The sequence below is a fragment of the Ranitomeya variabilis genome, chromosome 4, assembly GCF_051348905.1.
Source record: "Ranitomeya variabilis isolate aRanVar5 chromosome 4, aRanVar5.hap1, whole genome shotgun sequence".
Taxonomy (NCBI): domain Eukaryota; kingdom Metazoa; phylum Chordata; class Amphibia; order Anura; family Dendrobatidae; genus Ranitomeya; species Ranitomeya variabilis.
The window spans coordinates 740735899-740753607 of NC_135235.1; the positions used below are offsets into that span (position 1 = coordinate 740735899).

General features: G+C 40.7%; 2 protein-coding genes across 2 annotated transcripts in view; both read right to left on the reverse strand.

Moving 5' to 3' along the window:
• The window catches only part of LOC143768029 (uncharacterized), a 788341-nt gene that overhangs the window by 728154 nt on the left and 42478 nt on the right, over positions 1–17709 (reverse strand). The gene's annotated exons all lie outside the window — the stretch shown is intronic.
• LOC143768014 (uncharacterized) overlaps positions 11404–17709 on the reverse strand; it is a 63816-nt gene continuing 57510 nt past the window's right edge. Inside the window, exon 7 of the mRNA XM_077256646.1 lies at positions 11404–13206. Within this exon, the coding sequence (XP_077112761.1) occupies positions 11909–13206 (1298 nt within the window). The 3' untranslated portion in view covers positions 11404–11908. The remainder of the gene's footprint in view (positions 13207–17709) is intronic.

Sequence of the window (17709 nt, forward strand, 5' to 3'; positions counted from 1 at the left end):
ATCCGTGGGGTGTGATTAGCTCATTGTTGGCCTACTGCGATAGATGAGTGGACGAGTGAGTGGGAAGCAGAGTCCCCCTTTGTGGTCACATCTGAGGAACATGTGTTATGATTGAGTGGTGTTCATGACAAATTGGTGGCAGTTTAATGTGTTTCATGACATAGACTAATCGAAAATTTGCTCATCTCTATTTCCTAATTATCATTTAGTGCTGAAAATAGTTTTCGTTTCTCTTCTAAAACTGCAACTGTTGGATTTTCTTTCTTGTAACATTTGCCAATAAAATGATTTTAATAAACAAGGAAATTATTATATCCATATGCCATGTACACACTTCTCATCAAGTGACGTGGGGTGTGCCTGCGAGAGTTAATCTCGTCTCACTCATCCCAGCACTCAACCTCTGCTCTAGGCTATGAAGTGAGCATAAATCACAGTTAGAAAATAAAAAAGGCGAAATAACAGAAAATACCTAAACATTTCCATCTGCAGTTATCCTGATTTCCAGGGGGGAGGTGAGTAAATCATGGAGCGCATCAGCCTATAAGCTGACTCCACATAAGAACACTTCTCTTTGTGTAACCCAGCTTTTTATAGTCCGGACCATAGGCTCATTTCTCCATGATGAATTGGATTGGAATATTGAAGCACTTCACCCCGAAGCCTGGAACGTTTCAACAGATTCCACTGATTCTGGCAATGTTTTCTCGTGACGTGACATTGTAATTCATGATATTGGAAAATATGATTGATATGACTTACATTTATTGGTAAATATATTGGAAATTTGGCAAAATTTTTCAAAATGTTGCAATTTTCAAACTTTAAACATTTTTATGCTCTTAAGGAGTTATATCACACAACATATTTAACCCCTTAAGCCCCGAGGGTGGTTTGCCCGTTAATGACCGGGCCAATTTTTACAATTCTGACCACTGTCCCTTTATGAGGTTATAACTCTGGAACGCTTTAACGGATCTTGGCGATTCTGACAGTGTTTTCTCGTGACATATTCTACTTCATGTTAGTGGTAAAATTTATTCGACATAACTTGCGTTTATTTGTAAAAAAAATGGAAATTTGGCGAAAATTTTGAAAATTTAGCAATTTTCCAACTTTTAATTTTTATGCCCTTAAATCACAGAGATATGTCACGCAAAATACTTAATAAGTAACATTTCCCACATGTCTACTTTACATCAGCACAATTTTGGAACCAAAATTTTTTTTTCTTAGGGAGTTATAAGGGTTAAAAGTTGACCAGAAATTTCTCATTTTTACATCACCATTTTTTTTTAGGGACCACATCTCATTTGAAGTCATTTTGAGGGGTCTATATGATAGAAAATACCCAAGTGTGACACCATTCTAAAAAATGCACCCCTCAAGGTGCTCAAAACCACATTCAAGAAGTTTATTAACCCTTCAGGTGTTTCACAGGAATTTTTGGAATGTTTAAATAAAAATGAACATTTAACTTTTTTTTCACACAAAATTTATTTCAGCTCCAATTTGTTTTATTTTACCAAGGGTAACAGGAGAAAATGGACCCCCAAAGTTGTTGTACAATTTGTCCTGAGTACGCTGATACCCCATATGTGGGGGTAAACCACTGTTTGGGCGCATGGCAGAGCTCAGAAGGAAAGGAGCGCCATTTGACTTTTCAATGCAAAATTGACTGGAATTGAGATGGGACACCATGTTGCGTTTGGAGAGCCCCTGATGTGCCTAAACATTGAAACCACCCACAAGTGACACCATTTTAGAAAGTAGACCCCCTAAGGAACTTATCTAGATGTGTGGTGAGCACTTTGACCCACCAAGTGCTTCACAGAAGTTTATAATGCAGAGCCGTAAAAATAAAAAATCATATTTTTTCACAAAAATGATCTTTCGCCCCCAATTTTTTATTTTCCCAAGGGTAAGAGAAAAAATTGGACCCCAAAAAATGTTGTACAATTTGTCCTGAGTACGCTGATACCCCATATGTGGGTGTAAACCATTGTTTGGGCGCATGGCAGAGCTTGGAAGGGAAGGAGCGCCATTTTACTTTTTAATGCAAAATTGACTGGAATTGAGATGGGACGCCATGTTGCGTTTGGAGAGCCCCTGATGTGCCTAAACATTGAAACCCCCTACAAGTGACACCATTTTGGAAAGTAGACCCCCTAAGGAACTTATCTAGATGTGTTTTGAGAGCTTTGAACCACCAAGTGTTTCACTACAGATTATAACGCAGAGCCGTGAAAATAAAAATTCTTTTTTTTTTTACAGAAATGATTTTTTTAGCCCCCAGTTTTGTATTTTCACAAGGGTAACAGGATAAATTAGACCCCAAAAGTTGTTGTCCAATTTGTCCTGAGTACGCTGATACCCCATATGTGGGGGGGAACCACTGTTTGGGTGCATGACAGAGCTCGGAAGGGAAGGAGCGCCATTTGGAATGCAGACTTAAATGGATTGGTCTGCAGGCGTCACGTTGCATTTGCAGAGCCCCTGATGTACCCAAACAGTACAAAACCCCCACAAGTGACCCCATATTGGAAACTAGACCTCCCAAGGAACTTATCTAGATGTGCTGTGAGAACTTTGAACCCCCAAGTGTTTCACTACAGTTTACAACGCAGAGCCGTGAAAATAAAACATCTTTTTTTCCCCACAAAAATGATTTTTAGCCCCCCAAATTTTTATTTTCCCAAGGGTAACAAGAGAACTTGGACCCCAGAAGTTGTTGTTCAATTTGTCCTGAGTACGCTGATAACCCATATGTTGGGGTAAACCCCTGTTTGGGCGCATGGGAGAGCTCGGAAGGGAAGGAGCACTGTTTTATTTTTCAACGCAGAATTGGCTGGAATTGAGATCGGACGCCATGTCACGTTTGGAGAGCCCCTGATGTGCCTAAACAGTGGAAACTCCCCAATTCTACCTGAAACCCTAACCCAAACACACCCCTAACCCTAATCCCAACGGTAACCCTAACCACACCCCTAGCCCTGACACACCCATAATTCTAATCCCAACCGTAAATGTAATCCAAACCCTAACCCTAACTTTAGCCCCAACCCTAACCCTAACTTTAGCCCCAACCCTAACCCTAACTTTACCTCCAACCCTAGCCCTAACCCTAACTTTAGCCCCAACCCTAGCCCTAACCCTAGCCCTAATGGGAAAATGGAAATACATTTTTTTAATTTTATTATTTTTCCCTAACTAAGGGGGTGATGAAGGGGGGTTTGATTTACTTTTATAGCGTTTTTTATATCGGATTTTTATGATTGGCAGCTGTCACACACTAAAAGACGCTTTTTATAGCAAAAAAGTTTTTGCGTCTCCACATTTTGAGACCTATAATTTTTCCACATTTTGGTCCACAGAGTCATGTGAGGTCTTGTTTTTTGCGGGACGAGTTGACGTTTTTATTGGTAACATTTTCGGACACGTGACCGTTTTTGATCACTTTTTATTCTGATTTTTGTGAGGCAGAATGACCAAAAACCAGCTATTCATGAATTTCTTTTGGGGGAGGCGTTTATACCGTTCCGCGTTTGGTAAAATTGATAAAGCAGTTTTATTCGACGGGTCAGTACGATTACAGCGATACCTCATTTATATCATTTTTTTATGTTTTGGCGCTTTTATACGATAAAAACTATTTTATAGAAAAAATAATTATTTTGGTATCGCTTTATTCTCAGGACTATAACTTTTTTATTTTTTTGCTGATGATTCTGTATGGCAGCTAGTTTTTTGCGGTACAAGATGACGTTTTAAGCGGTACCATGGTTATTTATATCCGTCTTTTTGATCGCGTGTTATTCCACTTTTTGTTCGGCGGTATGGTAATAAAGCATTGTTTTTTGCCTCGTTTTTTTTTTTTTTTCTTACGGTGTTTACTGAAGGGGTTAACTATTGGGGCAGTTTTATAGGATGGGTCGTTACGGACGCGGCGATACCAAATATGTGTACTTTTACTGTTTTGTTTTTTTAATTTAGATGAAGAAATGTATTTATGGGAATAATATATATTTTTTTATTATTATTTATTTAGGAATTTATTTATTTATTTTATTTTACTCATGTGGAAAAATTTTTTTTAAACTTTTTTACTTTGTCCCAGGGGGGGACATCACAGATCGATGATCTGATAGTGTGCACAGCACTCTATCAGATCACCGATCTCACTGACAGGGCTGCAGGCTTACCAGCGTCTGCACTGAGCAGGCACTCGGTAAGCCACCTCCTTCCCTGCAGGACCCGGATGCCGCGACCATCTTGGATCCGGGACTTGCAGCGAGGAAGGAGGTAGGAGACCCTCGGAGCAACGCGATCACATCGCGTTGCTCCGGGGGTCTCAGGGAAGCCCGCAGGGAGCACCCTCCCTGCGCGATGCTTCCCTATACCGCCGGTACACTGCGATCATGTTTGATCGCGGTGTGCCGGGGGTTAATGTGCCGGGGGCGGTCCGTGACCACTCCTGGCACATAGTGCCGGATGTCAGCTGCGATAGGCAGCTGACACCCGGCCGCGATCTGCCGCGCTCCCCCCGTGAGCGCGGCCGATCGCGTATGACGTACTATCCTGTCACTGGGAATTAAGTCCCAGGTCACCTTGACAGGATAGTACGTCAGATGGGATTAAGGGGTTAATAAATAACATTTCCCACATGTCTACTTTACATCAGCACAATTTTTTAAACATAATTTTTTTGTCGTTAAGAAGTTATAAGGGTTAAAAGTTAATGAGTGATTTCTCATTTTTCCAACAAAATTTACACCACAGGTATGTCACAGAATGTTATACCATTAGGCAGTGAAGAAAAAATAATTACATTTTTACCACCAATATGTTGTTTTAGTATTGCTTAGTCATATGGCGAGACTCAGGAGGGACAGAGCCCCATGGATGGAGTGCAGATTTTTCTAGAATAATTTGCGGACTCCATATACAGAGCCACTATGTGCTAGAAGAGCAGAACCCCCTCAAGTAACCCCATTTTGGAAATTAAACCCTTTTTGGAATTTATCTACAGGTGTAATGACGATTTTGACTCCATGGGTATTTTCCAGAAACAAGCAGCAGTGGATGTTGCTTAGTTAAAATTGCAAACTGCCATTGTGGTACCCGTACAGTGTAGTGCCCAGTACATTGCAGTCACCAGTATGTGGCAGTGCCCTTATGCTTCTGTAGACTCACAACTAAAAATTAGTTGGGCTGTCATCATTACAAAAATGCCAAACATGTGGATGCTAAATGTGGTTTAGACACACTGTGGGGAGAACGGAGGGGGCATTTGTATTTGGGAGCCCAGAATTTGTTGACTTTCTATTGGGAGGCAAGGCGCCATAGCCCTTTTCCAGAGCCTTTGTGCTACCAGTAGCATGGAAGCCATTTATATTTCCATTGACAGGTGATGGACCTGAGTGGAGACTTGCTTTTTTTGTGGATTCATTTAAAGCTTTTGTAGGGGACATTTTCCATAACATTTGGGATCACATTTATCCGGCACTCTACCCTGAGCACTTACATCGGGATTTACATCTAAATCTCTGAGTGACGTGATTCAGATGAGACCCCCAGGTTATTCACGATAATGCAGCAGCAGAGTTACTCTGGACTCCGTTCAGCCTTTGTTCAGCGATGTCCTTTTCAGAGGTGTGCAAACTGTGGTTGACTGTGCTTTTATTCACACCTAAAAAGACAGACACCACTGGATCATAGGAAGCCACACGGCATCCACAGTGACTCCATCTGCCTCATTATAGGGAATCTTTCACCAGAGGTTCCATCTGAATCATGTATTTCAGAGATTTACAAGGAAACTCCAGTGTAAGCGCTCAGCATAGAGCGCAGAATAAATATGAGCCCAGCCTTTTGAAAAAATCAAAAGCAGTTGACGAATTGGTTTTGTTTTTTTACACTGTTCATCGTGTGGTATAAGTGTTTAGGCAACTTTGTTCTTTGGGTCAGTGCAATTACAGCGATACCAGATGTTGAGACACAGGGGTCAGAGGGTGCTCTAGTCTGCTAGCCGAAACCGCATGGACCAGGGATCATCACACCGAATGCCCACTAACCTTTTACCATGGGTATAATACTTCGACAACACAGGTAAAGCAGTGTCAATTCTTTATTGAACCACAAAACAGGCAACTAACATATAGAACAGTCCAGCAAAATACCCAAGATGGTGTAAAATTACAGTCTCACACTTCCGCTGACTCGCCAGGATAAGAGCAGCTGTGACTTCAGATCTTCCAGGGCCCACTACCTCACCTGTGGAACACACATGAGGAGGTAACAACAAGCTAAGGATGGCGACAGTCCATTGGGGTACAAGGCCAGTTGACAGCAGGGTCACATTCTGGCTTCTCTGAATATCTCCATGGAGCCAGGTGACCGGTGGGTGACAATCATGGCTTTCCCAAACATATCAATGGTTCTTTGGTGACTGGTGGGTCCAAATCCTGACTGCCCCAAACATATCCATGGTTCAGCGATAGTCAATGGAGCAGATCTGAATTGTTTCAGCCAGGGCCGTGGTCACTTAAGTTGGCATCCTGTAAAATGTCAAATCTGTTTTTCTCATGATGGAGCCATGATCTGGAAGCTAACCCGTAGCGTGTTCCTGGCTGTGGTTTTCTAGAGTCTCTGGTTCTTTGGATCTCTGGATCTCTTGGCTCTCTGGATGTATATTGTTAGAGGCATATTCCACTTATAAAGCTCACAATTGTCATCCTTCAAGCCAGTACCCAGAGGTCAAGAGGAAGATGTGATGAGGTTAACTCACATTGTTTGACTGCTTAATTAATTTGCATAGTTAATCCCCTGTTTTGCAAGTCAACAAGCCACAGGACCCACATAATGGTCATTCAACATATTAAGTAAAAATCCAGTGTTCAATTACCCTACATCACTGTCTTCTAAAGATAACAGACAATACAGTGGGTACGGAAAGTATTCAGACCCCTTTAAATTGTTCACGCTTTGTTTCATTGCTGCAGCCATTTGGTAAATTCAAACAAGTTCATTTTTTTCTCATTAATGTACACTCTGCACCCCATCTTGTCTGAAAAAAAAAGAAATGTAGACATTTTTGCAAATTTATTAAAAAAGAAAAAATGAAACATCACATGGTATTCAGACCCTTTGCTCAGTATTGAGTAGAAGCACCTTTTGAGCTAGTACAGCTATGAGTCTTCTTGGGAATGTTGCAACAAGTTTTACACACCTGGATTTGGGGTTCCTCTTCCATTCTTCCTTGCACATCCTCTCCAGTTCCATCAGGTTGGATGGTGAACGTTGATGGACAGCCATTTTCAGGTTTCTCCAGAGATGCTCAATTGGTTTTAGGTCAGGGCTCTGGCTGGGCCAGTCAAGAATGGTCACAGAGTTGTTATGAAGCCACTCCTCTGTTATTTTAGCTGTGTGCTTAGGGTCATTGTCTTGTTGGAAGATGAACCTTCGGCCAAGTCTGAGAACCAGTGCACTCTGGAAGTGGTTTTCATCCAGGATATCTCTGTACTCGGCTGCATTCATGTTTCCTTCAATGGCAACCAGTCTTTCTGTCCCTGCAGCTGAAAAGAACACCCCTAGCATGATGCTGCCACCACCATGTTTCACTGTTGGGATTGTATTGGGCAGGTGATGAGCAGTGCCTGGTTTTACCCACACATACCGCTTAGAATTATCACTAAAAAGGTCTTTAGTCTCATCAGACCAGAGAATCTTATTTCTCATAGCTTGAGAGTCATTCATGTGTTTTTTTAGCAAACTATGTGGGCTTTCATATGTCTTGCACTGAGAAGAGGCTTCCGTCGGTCCACTCTGCCATAAAGGACCGACTGGTGGAGGGCTGTAGTGATAGTTGACTTTGTGGAACTTTCTCCCATCTCCCTACTGCATCTCTGGAGCTCAGCCATAGTGATCTTGGGGTTGTTCTTTACCTCTCTCACTAAGGCTCTTCTCCCACAATTGCTCAGCCTGGATGACCAGGTCTAGGAAGACTTCTGGTGATCCCACACTTCCTCCATTTAAGGATTATGTAGGCCACTGTGCTCTTAGGAACCTTGAGTACTGCAGAAATTATTTTGTAACCTTGGCCAGATCTGTGCCTTGCCACAATTCTGTCTCTGAGCTCCTTGGCCAGTTACTTTGAAACCATGATTCTCATTTGGTCTGACATGCACTGTAAGCTGTGAGGTCTTATATAGACAGGTGTGTGCCTTTCCAAAACAAGTCCTATCAGTTTAAATAAACACAACTGGACACCAATGAAGGAGTAGAACCATCTCAAGAAGGAGCACAAGGAAATGGACTAAATATGAGTGTCTCAGCAAAGGGTCTGAATACTTATGACCATGTGATATTTCAGGTTTTTTTTTTTATAAATATGCAAAAATGTCTACATTTCTGTTTTTTTTCAGTCACGCTGGGGTGCAGAGTGCACATTAATGAGAAAAAAAAATAACTTTTTTGAATTTACCAAATGTCTGCAATGAAAAAGAGTGAAAAATGTAAAGGGGTTTGAATACTTTCCGTACCCACTGTAAGGGCTCATACCACTTGCGCGAGACTCGGATGAGTCTCGCACGGCAATACCCGGAGCTGCTGTTGGCACTCAGATCGGAGCGTGCGGCTGCATAGGAAAACGTGCAGCCGCACGCTCTGCTCCTCTGTGCTAGGTGCAGTGCTGGGTATTGTCGTGCGAGACTCATCCGAGTCTCGTGCAAGTGAGTATGAGCCCTAAGTTGTAGGAGCTGACAAAAGAAGCAAACATTAGCTATTTAAAATTATCAAAAATCAAAGTTTAAGAATAATATGACAACAGTGTATGGTTCTTGACCAACTGAAGAACACACGCATAAATGCAAAACTCAACATATAGATAATAGTCTAATCCTTCTGGTTTACAGAAAATAGACTTGTAGATAATTAAGATTGCTAAGATTGCGATGTTGTCACACCCGATTTATATTTTTTTATGTTTGGCTGCAGTCACACACAGACGATTATTATTACAAAAACTGCATCGCCATATTTTGAGAGCTATGATTTTTCCATAGTTTTGCTGACAGTCATGTGAGGGCTTGTTTTTTGCAGGACGAGTTGACGTTTATTGGTATAATTTTCAGACATTACTTTTTTAATCGCTTTTTATTCTGATTTTTGGGAGGCAGAATGAACAAAAAAAAAAAAGTAATTCATATATTATTTTTATGTTATTTTTTTATGCCGTTCCGCATGTAGAAAAATTGATACGGCAATTTCATTCTTCGGGTCAGTACGATTACAGCAATGCCTCGTTTATTTTTTTTTAATGTTTTAGTGCTTTTACACAATAAAAACTATTTTATTAAAAAAAATCACTTTATTTTGAGAGCTATGACTTTTTTATTTTTCTGCTGACGGACCCGTATGGCAGCTTGTTTTTTGCAAGACAAGATGAATTTTTCAGCTGTACAATTTTTATGTAGACTGTTTTTTTTTAAATCGCAGAGTTTTCCACTTTTTGTTCAGCAATATGATGGTAAAGCATAGTTGTTTTTTTTTTTGTGTGTTTATGGTGTTCACTGAAGGTGACAGTTTTATAGGGACTAGTGGGACAGTTTTATAGGTCAGGTCGTTCCAGAAGGGTCAATACAAAATATGTGTACTATTTATCTTATTTTAACCATAAATATATTTATTGAATTAATATTTTTTCTTTATTTTGTGATTTTTCTTAAATTTTTTTTTACAATTTATTAACTTTTTTAAACTCTTTTACATTGTTCCAGGATGGGACATCAACTGTATAATGACAGATCGCTGATCACAGTGCCATATCTATGGCGGTTTGCGGGAACACAGCTCCTGTGGTACCGTATACAGTACAGACCAAACGTTTGGACACACCTTCTCATCTAAAGATTTTTCTGTATTTTTATGACTATGAAAATTGTACATTCACAATGAAGGCATCAAAACTATGAATTAACACATATGGAATTATATACAGTACTTAACAAAAAAGTGTGAAGCAACTGAAAATGTGTCTTATATTCTAGTTTCTTCAAAGGAGCCACCTTTTGCTTTGATGACTGCTTTGCACACTCTTGGCATTCTCTTGATGAGCTTCAAGAGGTAGTTACCGGGAATGGTCTTCCAACAATCTTGAAGGAGTTCCCAGATATGCTTAGCACTTGTTGGCCCTTTTGCCTTCACTCTGCAGTCCACCTCACCCAAAACCATCTCGTTTGGATTCAGGTCTGGTGACTGTGGAGGCCAGGACATCTGGCGTAGCACCCCATCACTCTCCCTATTGGTCAAATAGCCCTTACACAGCCTGTAGGTGTTTGGGGTCATTGTCCTGTTCAAAATTAAATGATGGTCCAACTAAAAGCAAACCGGATGGAATAGCATGCCGCTGCAAGATGCTGTGGTAGCCATGCTGGTTAAGTATGCCTTCAATTTTGAATAAATCCCCAAGTGTCACCAGCAGAGCACCCCCACACCTCCTCCTCCATGCTTCACGGTGGGAACCAGGCATGTAGAGTCCATCCGTTCACCTTTTCTGCGTCGCATAAAGACATGGTGGTTGGAACCAAAGATCTCAAATTTGGACTCATCAGACCAAAGCACAGATTTCCACTGGTCTAATGTCCATTCCTTGTGTTCTTTAGCCCAAACAAGTCTCTTCTGCTTGTTGCCTGTCCTTAGCAGTGCTTTCCTAGCAGCTATTTTAAGATGAAGGCCTGCTGCACAAAGTCTCCTCTTAACAGTTGTTGTAGAGATGTGTCTGCTGCTAGAACTATGTGTGGCATTGACCTGGTCTCTAATCTGAGCTGCTGTTAACCTGCGATTTCTGAGGCTGGAGACTCGGATAAACTTATCCTTGGTCTTCCATTCCTGGGGCAGTGCTCATGTGAGCCAGTTTCTTTGTAGCGCTTGATGGTTTTTGCCACTGCACTTGGGGACACTTTCAAAGTTTTCGCAATTTTTCGGACTGACTGACCTTCATTTCTTAAAGTAATGATGGCCACTCGTTTTTCTTTACTTAGAAGTTGTATTATGGCAAGAAAAAAGCACCTAACAGTCTACTCAGTAGGAGTATCAGCTGTGTATCCACCAGACTTCTGCTCAACACAACTGATGGTCCCAACCCCATTTATAAGGCAAGAAATCCCACTTATTAAACCTGACAGGGCACACCTGTGAAGTGAAAACCATTCCCGGTGACTACCTCTTGAAGCTCATCAAGAGAATGCCAAGAGTGTGCAAAGCAGTCATCAAAGCAAAAGGTGGCTACTGTGAAGAACCTAGAATATAAGACATATTTTCAGTTTCACACTTTTTTGTTAAGTATATAATTCCACATGTGTTAATTCATAGTTTTGATGCCTTCAGTGTGAATCTACAATTTTCATAGTCATGAAAATACAGAAAAATCTTTAGATGAGAAGGTGTGTCCAACCTTTTGGTCTGTACTGTATATGCAGCGCAAGTAGTGAAGGGGTTAAATAATGCTGTCTACAAATTAACAATGAGCTCTTTCAAATACCTGTCTCTTCCCACATGGACAATAGGAGATATTCTTTCTAGTACAGACCATTTGCTATCTCCCCTCTAAGCTGAGAATCCAGGAGCTAAGGTTCCAGGATTGACACCTACCTCCAGCAAAAGCCCCTTTGTGCTTACAATACTGGTATATCCTGTTTCACCCATTTATCAACTAAATATAACTCTACTGTCTGATTCCCTTATTGATTATTTCCTTCAGTCTACATGAGTTTTTAGATGATGAAGAAGATATGATTCCCAGGAATAACATTTCCTACAATCTTAACATAAAGAATGGTTTCTAGCCTGTGTGAGTTCTCTGATGTGCAACAAGTTTTGAACTCGTACTATAACATTTCCCACATTCTGGTCATGAATATGGCTTCTCTCCTGTGTGAATTCTCTGATGTTTATGAAGATCTGATCTCTGGATAAAACATTTCCCACATTCTGTACATGGATATGGCTTCTCTCCTGTGTGAATTCTCTGATGTTTAAGAAGATCTGATCTCTGGATAAAACTTTTCCCACATTCTGAACATGAAAATAACTTCTCCCCTGTGTGAGTTCGCTGATGCATGAGGAAATATGCTTTCTGGATGAAACATTTGCCACATTCTGGACATGAATATGGCTTCTCTCCTGTGTGGGTTCTTTGATGATTAAGAAGATCTGATCTCTGGATAAAACATTTCCCACATTCTATACATGGATATGGTTTCTCTCCTGTGTGGATTCTTTGATGTTTAAGAAGACCTGATCTCTGGATAAAACTTTTTCCACATTCTGAACATGAATACGGCTTCTCCCCTGTATGAATTCTGCAATGTGTAAGAAAATGTGACTTATGGTTGAAACAATTCCCACATTCTGGACATGAATATGGCTTCTCACCTGCATGAATTCTTTGATGGCTAACAAGATCTGGTTTCTTGGTAAAACATTTCCCACATTCTGAACATGAAAAAGGCTTCTCCCCTGTATGACTTCTGTAATGTGTAAGCAAATTTGACTTACGGTTAAAACATTTCCCACATTCTATACATGGATATGGTTTCTCTCCTGTGTGACTTCTTTGATGATTAAGAAGATGTGATCTATGGATAAAACTTTTCCCACATTCTGAACATGAATACGGCTTCTCCCCTGTATGAATTCTGCAATGTGTAAGAAAATGTGACTTATGGTTGAAACAATTCCCACATTCTGGACATGAATATGGCTTCTCACCTGCATGAATTCTTTGATGGCTAACAAGATCTGGTTTCTTGGTAAAACATTTCCCACATTCTGAACATGAAAAAGGCTTCTCCCTTGTATGACTTCTGTAATGTGTAAGCAAATTTGACTTACGGTTAAAACATTTCCCACATTCTGAACATGAAAATGGCTTTTCTCCTGTGTGAATTCTCTCATGTGTAAGCAACTTAGATTTATATTTAAAATATTTCCCACATTCTGAACAGGAAAATGGTTTCTTTGCTGTGGGAATTATTTGATGTTCAACATCACTTTTGTGGCTTTCATTCTGCTTAACAGTCTGTGATGAATCCAAATAGGTGACTAATTGAAAAAGCTCCGATGATTGATTTTTGCTCTGAAGGGCTAGAGGTATAGCTGGAATAATGGCATACTTTTCATAGGTATCCGGTTTGACACCACAGTCATCTGCCAAGAATAAAATGGATTTTTATTTTTTCAATATCAGTGCCTTATATTTTACATCATTTCTATATTCATAATTCTATACAACTCAAAGTATAATGATACTATAACCTAAGACAGTGGTGAGGCACCTGTTCACAAATCCCATGGTACTGAAACTTTAAAGCACAATTGACAAATATAATACACAAACGTAGAAAAGTTTGAAGTAATAAAGGGAGGATTAAAAGTAAGCTTTATTCCATTACAATCTATAGCAACAGATCAAAACATACACCATAAAAACACGTAAGAATCTTAAAGGGGTATTCCCATCTCTGATCAACTATCCCAATATGTAGTAGGTGTAATAATAATATTAAGAAATATATAGTATAGTTCTTCTGACTCGCTATGTTGCTCACCCCATATGCAGGGCATTGCATTAGCTTAGGTATCCATGGTTACTACCACTCATATAGTGACTGTCAGTTGCTAGTGGTCATAACCTAACCATACCTAAGCTACTGCAATGCCCAGGACATGGGGTAAGCGACATAGAGAATAAGGAAAATTATACCACATTTCTAATTGAAGGTATTTGCTATTATTACACTTATTATATTTTGGGATAGGATCTTGAAAATGGGAGTACCCGCTTAAGGCCGTCTTCACACGTCAATGTCTCCGGTATGTGGTGACAGTTTTCATACGTACTGGAGACACTTCAAAACATAGACCCATTCAAATTAATGGATCTGCACAAGTCAGTGTGTTCCACGGACCGTGTGTCTGTGGGCAAGACACGCTGACATGACTGTTTTTTAGCAGCAGCACGGTCCGCAAATCGTCTCGCAACCTGATGACCCACAGATGACATCAGTGGGTCATCGGTGTGACAATTACCGTCACCTGGGAATCAGAGGTACTGTTGGCGCTGATCCCTGGCTCCGGGTGTTGAAGACAGCTCACATCATTGTACCCTGCTCTGCTTGTGATCAGCGTGTCTACATAGAGTAATATTAAGTATAAAAAAAAAAAAATCACATTATACTCACCTTAACACCTAATTCCCTGAAACAAAAATGAAAAAACAACAATATCCCCCACCTGTCCAAAGTTGAAAGCATTTAAAGTGTCCCACAACGTAATTCATCTGTGCGACATTTGCTCATTAGCATAAGAGGTGGCCTGAGGCCACCGATCTCGTTGAAAAGCTGGGGAGTATGACTCGTTGAACCCTGATTTCTCATGGTGAACTGCAATGATCTCACTGAAGTCAGCACAGTTCATAGGCCCGCTCTCGCTGCAGGGAGTCATTGTCCCCAGCTCTTCAGCAGGAGCAGTTGCCTCATAACCCTCTATCAAACTCCATCGCACCCAAAAGCACTACAAATATTGGCTGGTGACTAGCTCATCCAACTTTTATCTATCCCAATTCCTCAAGATGGCTGGACCATCATTGTAAATAAGCCCCTCTCTCACTACATTGTAGATTGTAAGCTCTTATGGGCAGGGTCGTCAATATCTTTTCATTAATTATTGTATTATCATTAACTTTGTTATGATTGCTGTATATGAACTGTTGAAGTGTAAAGTGTGTGGAACATGTTGGCGCTATATAAAGATTATTATATTATTATGAGCAAATGTCACACAGATGGATTACAGCCTTGGTAACTCGATTCTTTCAACGTTGGACAAGTGAGAGATATTGTTGTCTTTTATTTTTGTTTGTTTACAGGGGACAGTGGCTTCAGGGGATTAGGTGTTAAGGACTTGTACTCATTACCATGACAAAAGTTTTGATTTCAGTCCAGGATCTAAGAAGTATCGTTTCTCCTTGCGGAGAGTGACATGTTAAGCATGTCGAGGTGAGGAGACTTAAAACCGCAAAGCTCCTCTGGGAAATCTGCAAATTGTCTCTTCAGAGAGGAAGAGGACTAGAACTCTAGTGCCACCTATTGGATGTCGACCCTTTAACGAGCGTTGTCACATGACTTAGGATAAAAGACAAACCAGAATCTCAATTTGCAGACACTGTGTTTCGGGGTACTGCCCCTCATCAGTGCTAAGTGGAGATCTGGTTTGGCTGAGGCGTTTGATGGGGATCATTTCGGGTACTGCCGCTCGTCAGTGCAAAGTGGAGATTTCAGTCCAGAAAAGTAGGACTAGTGTCATGCAAGTGCCATGTGATTTTCATGCGAGTACAATCTGATTTTTCACACCTAGCATCCAGCTGACATCCAAATGCCATGTAATTGCTATTCGATTGCAATACAATTTTAATACGAACTTTGACACAGAGAATTGCTGTCATTTACACATATTCTTCCATGGAAATATTCTTGAATACACATATTATACTGTACAGACCAAAAGTTTGGACACACCTTCTCATTTAAAGATTTTTCTGTATTTTCATGACTATGAAAATTGTAAATTCACACTGAAGGCATCAAAACTATGAATTAACACATGTGGAATTATATACTTAAAGAAGTTGTCCACTACTATAACCTTTTTTTATTTTTTCATAAATCTTGCTATTATGTGCCACTGAAAACATCTACTGTGTTTATTTTAGCAATATTACCTTTTATCATGCTGTAGCAGCACATCTTTAGTGCTGGATTCAGCTCTCATGGGGTTAATCGACAACTTCCTTTCTCCTAACTTACTGTGCTCTAATACTACAAGTTCCATGATGCTTTGCACTCGCCTGTAACTCTGCACCTGGCACACCCACTCCAAAACACACCCCAACCCCTCCCTCCTCTATCTTCAAAAAGATTTGTGATGTCATTTCTGTCCAACCTCCTCTTTACATTTGTCCAACCCACCCTCCATTACACATAGATAGAGATATGGGATGGATAGATAGATACATACAGAGATATATCTATCTATATATCTATCTATATCTATTTCCATAGATATGTCCATATCCATGTTTCTAAACCCCTTCACCCCTGGAGCTGTTTTGTTTTCGTTTATCGCTCCCCTTCTTTCCAGAGCCATAATGTTTCCGTCAATATGGCCATGTGAGGGCTTATCTTTTGCGGGACAAGTTCTGCTTTTGAACGACATCATTGGTTTTACCATGTCGTGTAACAGAAAATGTGAAAAAAAGTCAAAGTGCAATGAAATGGCAAAAAAAGTGCAATCCCACACTTGTTTTTTGCTTGGCTTTTTTGCTAGGTTCACTAAATGCTAAGGCTGTGCACACGTTGCGGATCTGATTGCAGATCCGCAGCGTTTTTTGCCGCACTGAATTGCATCAAATCCGCAGTGTAGTGCACAACCAATGTAAGTCTATGGGAGCCGCAGACTTGTTGTGCACATGCTGCGGAAAAAGCCGCACCGAAACGCAGCTTTTTTTTCTCGCAGCATGTCATTTCTATTGTGCGGAACTGCATCGTTTCTGCACCTTTAGACTTTCATTGAGATGGGCACATCCGCAGCAAAACCGCAGATGTAAAAAAGATCTGCAGTTTTGCTGCAGATGTGGGTCTGAGAAACGCTGCAGCTCGGGAGGATGGAAGTGTGTGGGCGGTGACTGTGTGCGTGTATGTGTGTGCGGGAGGGGTCTGCGGGCTGTTCGGATGTGTGCGGCGCTGTGCGGGACTGTTAAGGTGTGTGCGGGGTCTGCGGGCTGTTCGGATGTGTTTGGGACTGTTCAGATGTGTACAGCCCTGTGCGGGACTGTTCGTGTGTGCGGGGCTGTGCGTGCAGGCATCATCCGATGGGACTACAAGTACCCAGCATCCAATCTGCAGCTCATTCGGATGTAATCCGGACAGTGGACACACACCCTACGCTATCCATACATCTATCAATAGATATATCTATCCAGACACATCTACAGATAGATATATGAATAGATAGATGTATGCATCTATACATCTATCTATATGTAGATCTGTCTATCCATTTCATCTATCATCTATCTGTCTATCTGTGTGTTTAATGGAGTGTGGGTTGGACAAATGTAAAAGAGGAGGTTGGACAATAATGACATCACAAATCTTTTTTTTTGTTCAATAATACATCTTTATTTAGCTTTCAAAAACGCACCAAAACGCCTAAAAACCGCGCAAAAACAGCAACAAAAGCGAATTAATAAAAATGCATCAAAACCGTGCAAAAAACTGCATAAAAACACATCAAAACCACACCATAATTGCATCAAAACTGCACAAAAACCGCACCAAAACCGCACTAGAAACTCCATCAAAACCGCACCAAAACCACACCAAGAACTGCATCAAAACCGCACCAAGAACTGCATCAAAACCGCACCAAGAACTGCATCAAAACCGCACCAAGAACTGCATCAATACTGCACCAAGAACTGCATCAAAACCGCACCAAAAACTGCAAACTGCACCAAAACTGCAAAACTGCACCAGGTTTTGATGCAGTTTTTGGTGCAGTTTTGATGCAGTTTTTGGTGCAGTTTTGATGCTTTTTTTGGTGCGGTTTATGCGTGGTTTTAATGCCGTTTTTGGAAATAAGTAAATAAAC